At 40.5% G+C, this 6,278-nt stretch overlaps 1 protein-coding gene and 1 long non-coding RNA gene across 2 annotated transcripts; one reads left to right on the top strand and one right to left on the bottom strand.

Moving 5' to 3' along the window:
• Positions 1–1,519: 1,519 nt before the first annotated feature.
• On the top strand, positions 1,520–2,978 carry LOC108068770 (phenoloxidase-activating factor 1-like). Its single transcript, XM_017158522.3, has 2 exons — positions 1,520–1,870; positions 2,042–2,978. Exons 1-2 carry the CDS (start codon positions 1,822–1,824, stop codon positions 2,914–2,916), a joined length of 924 nt encoding a protein of 307 aa, XP_017014011.2. The 5' UTR covers positions 1,520–1,821; the 3' UTR covers positions 2,917–2,978.
• Positions 2,979–4,129: 1,151 nt separating this feature from the next.
• LOC138912419 (uncharacterized) lies at positions 4,130–4,514 on the bottom strand. The gene is made up of 2 exons (XR_011417964.1): positions 4,453–4,514; positions 4,130–4,397 (listed from the first exon to the last, which is right to left on the bottom strand). It is a non-coding gene; the product is annotated as an uncharacterized lncRNA (long non-coding RNA).
• Between the last annotated feature and the right edge of the window lie 1,764 nt (positions 4,515–6,278).

The following is a 6,278-nucleotide window of genomic DNA, read 5'->3' on the forward strand; positions in this document are numbered from 1 at the left end:
TATATAGCACAGAGATCAATTTATTACTGAATGACAAGCCATTAAAGTCTAGCTTTCAAGGACTGACTCCGTATTTAGACAAAATGCATATCGGCAATGCAATCCTGATCCTGGTGAGAGTAGGGGGAAGACTGGATAATTCCGATCTGCCATACAGCGCTAAGCATCCAGCCATTTTGCCAAAACAGCATCGCTTTACACGGCTATACGTCGAGTTCCTTCACCGTTCCAACCTACATGCAGGACCGAAAGTCTTGCTTTCCTTACTTCGCGAAAACGTTTGGGTCATCAACGGCAGAGCGTTAGTGCGTCAAGTGGTACGGGAATGCACTCACTGCTTCCACTACAAGCCTCGCCTTATGTCCCAGATCATGGGAAATCTCCCTCCAGATCGACTTGTCGGCGAACGAGCGTTCCTGGTGTCAGGCGTCGATTTTTGCGGTCCCTTCCTGACCTCATACAAAATTCGAAGCAAGTCCCCGTACAAAACTTACGCTTCAATATTTGTGTGCTTTGCAACGAAGGCTACCCACATCGAACTAGTTTCCGAGCTTACAACTAATGCTTTCTTATCCTGCATTCGAAGGTTTATTGCCCGGCGTGGGTTACCGCAACGCATCTACTGCGATAACGCAAAAAACTTCGTGGGAGCTGCCAACAAAATGAAGGAGTTCCAAACTGCATTACTGGAGCCTGAATCCATCAGTCTTCTAGAGTCATACAGCGCTCGCAAGGGATTCTCATTCTGTTTCATCCCTCCCAGAGCCCCACATTTCGGCGGCCTCTGGGAGGCGGCTGTCAAATCAGCTAAAACGCTCCTGATGAAAAACATCGCAGAAGCAAACTTTACATACGAAGAGCTCCTGACCGTCCTCGCAGAAGTCGAAGCCATATTGAATTCACGCCCCATTGCGCCAGTATCGGACGACCCAAATGATGGAGCTGCATTGTCGCCGGCCCATTTCCTAATTGGGTCAGCTTTATTATCTGCACCAGATGAATCTCTCTATAACCCAACAGAGGAGGACGACGACTCCAAGTTGCGCTATCTAACCAGATGGCAACGCGTGACATTCATCAATCAACACTTTTGGCGCAGGTGGCGAAGGGACTACATCCATTCTCTTCAAGTTCGCGGCAAGTGGACCAAGCCGCAAGCCAACATCCAGGTCGGTCAACTCGTCATCGTGCACGAGGACAACCTTCCTCCTCGATGCTGGAACCTAGCAAGAGTCACTGGAGTTACTTACGGACGAGACCACCGAGTACGAGTCGTGGATCTGCATACCGCTAAAGGCCCCCTGCGTAGGGCAATTCATAAATTAGCTCCTCTTCCTTTTGATTGTAATTGAAAGATCTGCGTTCTTTCAACGAGGGGAGTATGTCGGAGGAGCATTTGAATATAACGTAAACTTAGTTAAATCAATGTAACTGTATGGCAACTCTGTAAGCTAGGGCTAACGCGTTGCAACTCCCACCTAGTGTTGCATAACGTGGCTTCTAAGCTCAAAGTCCACTACTGAAATACTCTCGACGACGACGCACATCACGCGCCGCTTTTTCTCCCAATAAATTTATAACTACATTCTAAAGCCGACTTCTTATTCTTGTACTGCGCCCGGTGAACATAAAACAAGTTCGGCCGCGATCGAACAAACCTGATCAAACCGTTTTCAATTATGCGAGAAATAAACAAAAAACCCGTCTCAGACTGAAGCATCTAAGTGCAATGAAATTTACTAAGAAAAAGCTTTGATAAATTCTACAAACCTGTTCGATTAGTTGAATTGAGAATTAGTTCCGTTGAAAATTCACACCGAGATGTTAGGCGGTATAACATTTTTATATTTTATATTCGGGATATTAACATGTGAGTTAAAAGTTTTAAAGAATTTAAATTATTAATTTGTACATTTCAGTGAGCATATAAAAAAGTTACAAAAATGTTTATTAACTACATAGTTGTTTAATCACTTTCATTATAAATATATGGCATTATTAGCTCTTTTAAACAACAAGTTAACATGGAAAATCTTTGCAGCAATTCAGGGACACGAGGAATGCGGAAAACTGCTGGAAAGTCAGCTCTACGATCGGAATGAGATAACGTCACCGGATGAGTACACCTGGATTGGGCGAGTGGGCTATGAGAATTCAGGTGAAGCCACCACCGAGTTTCATTGTCTTGCGGTGCTGATCAACCAGCGATATGCAATTCTTCCCGCCCACTGTGTGCTAAACATACCGAAGGCCGATGCCTCATTTATAGTTTTTGGAGACTGGCGGGCACAAAGAAACTTTACTGACGGGGATTGTCGCCAAGTGAAGGACTTAACCCAATGCAGCATATCGCCACAGACTTTGGACATTGAGGAACTGGTGGTGCATCCCCAATACAGATCAGCTGCTACTCTGGAAGGCCTTAACTATAATATCGCACTAGCCAAACTGCAGGGGATCGTGGAGTTCTCGTACTTTGTGCAGCCCATCTGTTTGCCACCCGCAGGTGACGATAAGGACAAACATATTGGCCAGAGGTTGGAGCAGGCCGGATTCTATAGGCCAGAAGATTTGGTTCAAGACTGGCGGGACCAATTTCAGTTGAAGGATTTAGTTAGTGAGTGGCGGGTCAAGAAACAGGTGCAAATGGCCAGCCTGCAGTTCTGCAGTTCGAAAATTTGGAACCGACCACTTTCCGAGAATCATATGTGTTCGGTGGGCGATACCGGAAACGATTTTCTTTGGGGATCGCCTCTGATGGCCTTCGAGGTGTTCGACGGCAAGCCGAGGAACTTCTATCTGGTGGGCATAAAAATCAGTTCCATTGCGGGACCTAGTGATGATCTCGACTCATCCCTGTTTACGCGCATCCTACCATTTAGGAGTTGGGTTTTGAAAAATATTAAATCTAACTAAGAAACAACTGTAAACCCAAGGCATTATTTAGCTAGAAATACATTGAAACCATCTCAACTGAAGTTAATGAGTTACTGATTTAATTATTGAATTTTACTTTATATTTATTATTTCATAAGTAATTTTATTTTATATTTTTTGCCGTTGTATGTAGGCCTTTTTCACTCTTAATAGGATTTTATCTTAATATCATAAGATATTTTATAATTATTTTTTTCCAAGTGAAACATATAGATGATGTACCCTGTGCTAGAAGGACTCGCCCTTAAAACGGGACATAATTAAAGTCCCCAACGAAGCTGGAAAGTATGCTGCGGCTTTTGTGGCCAAAGGCGAGCACGGGGATTGACTTAATTAAATGCAATTTTCAATGCGTTTTCGGTCATTTGAGTGCGCAATTTACTGTTTACCCCATGCAGTGCGAAATAAGCGTGTGTGCGTGTGTGGATGGGAAGGAGAAGGGGGCGTGGCATTGTCACTTGGTAGGTTTTTATGTTTGTTTAATTGTCGGGAGATGCGTTTCGCTTTATGCTTATTTATGATTTAATTAAATGCAATGCAGACCGCAAAATGAGCCGTGTTCGAAGTGTTGGGGTTTCTGTGGTTTGAGGTCCAGCTATTTAGGGGTGGCATCCATCGATGGAGTGTTTATTTTGGTTTCGAGACGTTCTTTGCGGGCAGAAAATGACCAGAGAAGCTCATTTAATTAAGTCGCCCGTCCATAATGAGGGAGTTCGTTGATTCTGACCAGGGGGCGGTATGCATATAGAATTTTTAGGTAAATAAATATATCAGCAATTTATCATGAGACCATCATCTGGTAAAAACAAAAAAGGGTTCGACTATTCAACCATCAATCAAATTATTAAGGTTCACCGTTTTTTTACTCTTTTTTTTCGTTTACTAATTTTCTAGTAACATTTGGACATTTCAAAAAAAGGAAAAATATTGATTAAAGAGTTAAAAAAAAAGTTTTTTCATATTCCTTCCAGTCGAGTATGATTCGACCACGTCCTTTTGCCCCTAATCCTAAGCCCCCACATTAAACCCACCTTCAGGTTGTTTTCGGCTTTTGAATAATTGAATTCTTCTGCTTGGCGAAACACAAAACTCAAATGCACAACCGATTGAGTTGATCAATCAATTTGGGGGTTTTGATGGAAAGACCAACCAGATATGAGAAATGAGTAAGATATGGCGACTTGAGTGTACATTTTTGACACGAGGAAACGAGAGAGAATTTAATTACCTGCGCAGCGCCTTTAAATTAAACAGTGGGTTAAAGTAAAAAACAAATGAAGTAAAAATAAATTTTAAATAAAAAAGTTGCAAGAGGAAAATGGAATTCGATTCTGTTATATCATGATTCACATTTTATGTGCTAAGTTAAATTAATTTTACAGAGGAAACATTTTTTAATTCGACTTATTGTTCAAAAAACATTTATAGCCAAAAAAATATCCACATATTTGCAAGGGGATCTGGTAAATAAAATACATACATAAGCCAAATCTAAATAAATAAAGAACAAGTTACCATAGTATTGCGAAACAGCAATAATAGTTACACATATGAAATAAATAATGCCAGACATGATTAGCTAATGAACAGTTAAAATTCGCTTTATATACTTAGATGTTATCCAACTAGATCGAATTAAAATTGTTTGGTTAATTAAATAGGATTTGCATCTTAATATGCTTGAAACAAAAAAAATTGGCAAAACTAAACAGACTGTTGTTTTGTTTTTAATAAAAATAAATAATATTTTCTTAAGCTTAGTAACTTGTTGGAAAACGGCTTAACTCACCTTTTTCTAGCTGGGATTGGCTTAATAACTAGATACACTGTTACACCTTGGGCCCAGCTCCTTGGTATCATAATTTTCCCGGAGTTTTCCCGTCTCAGTTGTGCTTTTGGCACTTCATTCATTTGTGAATGTGACAAGTGCCGACGGGGAACGAGAATTGTTGCTGACGACGCTCAACTTTATGTTGATTACCTTTTCTGATTATGTCTGAGTGTGTGCGCGAGTCCTTGGCACACGGCGGAAAGCCCGGATAAAACAATAAACATAAACCAAGTGGGTCGAGGGGTCGACGGGGCGGGTAGAAGGCATGAAATATGATTGAAGTCGAAATGAAAGATCCGGAGCAACCACTTGAGAGAGGTGGCTCATGTGTAGAACGGCAATCCGGAGACACTCTGGGGACAGGAGTTGAAATGTTGCAGCTGGCAAAAGGCACATAATCACTTTTGCCGGCAACAGTCAAATTAAATCCGGTGAATATGCACAAGCACAAACAGGACCAGGAACCAAGAACCCAGTAAAGGGAACCCAAGGACCAAGGAGCCGCGGCGTCAACTTACAATCCCCAAAACATTCTAATTGTAATAAAAAGCAACATTAACTGGCGCCCAACGGATGGCAACGGTGGCACTCAAAAACTGTCTCCTTCTTTGTAATAATCATCGAATAAATTATGCAAAAATCATTTCCATTGTTGTAAGTGCCTTTTCCCCGTGCGTTGTCAACGCTCTCATCTGTTCCTGTTCCTGGGAAGAGGGCTATGTTCTTGTATCGCATTACGGTTCCTTGTCTCTCGGGCTGACGTCCAAAAATTGGCAATACTTGAATTTTTAATAAGATCCGCCAAGTTGGTTTCAACATTTTCAACATCTCATTTCGACATTTTAATATTTGGTTGGGTTAATAACCAAACATTTAAGTTGAGCTTGAGAACGTTGTTGAGCAGTTGTGCGAAGAATACTACTTAAAATCAAAATAAAAATTTAAATAACATTTTGAAACAAAACTTTGGCTTTATATACGACCTTTTTTTCATACATTTTTCCAGGATTTTTCCCAGGCTTATAACAAATATTTTTGCTAAGCTATTGGCTAGGCTTTCGCCAATCCTATTCCCAATTCCATTTGCGCCTTTATTTATTACATATTAATTAAATTATATTTAAAGAGTTTTTCATAATTTTATAGTAGTTTTAAGTATTTACTGATTATAATTTATAACTATTTGTACCTAAGAATTTATATTATTTTTATTAAATCTTAATAAAAATAAGCAACTATTTCCCAGTACATTCGCTCTAAATATCTAGCCATACTTTCTAAAAAGTACCCAGTAAGTGTCGAGGGTTTATCTACTAAAGTACCCTAATAAATCCAATTACAGATTGGCCCGGTGTAAAAATTGTCTCGTTACGTTCAAAGGGGAAAATACCCCTGACTACCTTTTGTGAGCATTTTATTTTCCACTTTGCTTGTATTTATTTAAATTTGAGCCCCGGCTATACGGCCATACGGCCAGTGAGATATAGCCAGACAAGCGTGGACTTTGGAC

Source organism: Drosophila takahashii, chromosome 2L, assembly GCF_030179915.1.
Source record: "Drosophila takahashii strain IR98-3 E-12201 chromosome 2L, DtakHiC1v2, whole genome shotgun sequence".
Taxonomy (NCBI): domain Eukaryota; kingdom Metazoa; phylum Arthropoda; class Insecta; order Diptera; family Drosophilidae; genus Drosophila; species Drosophila takahashii.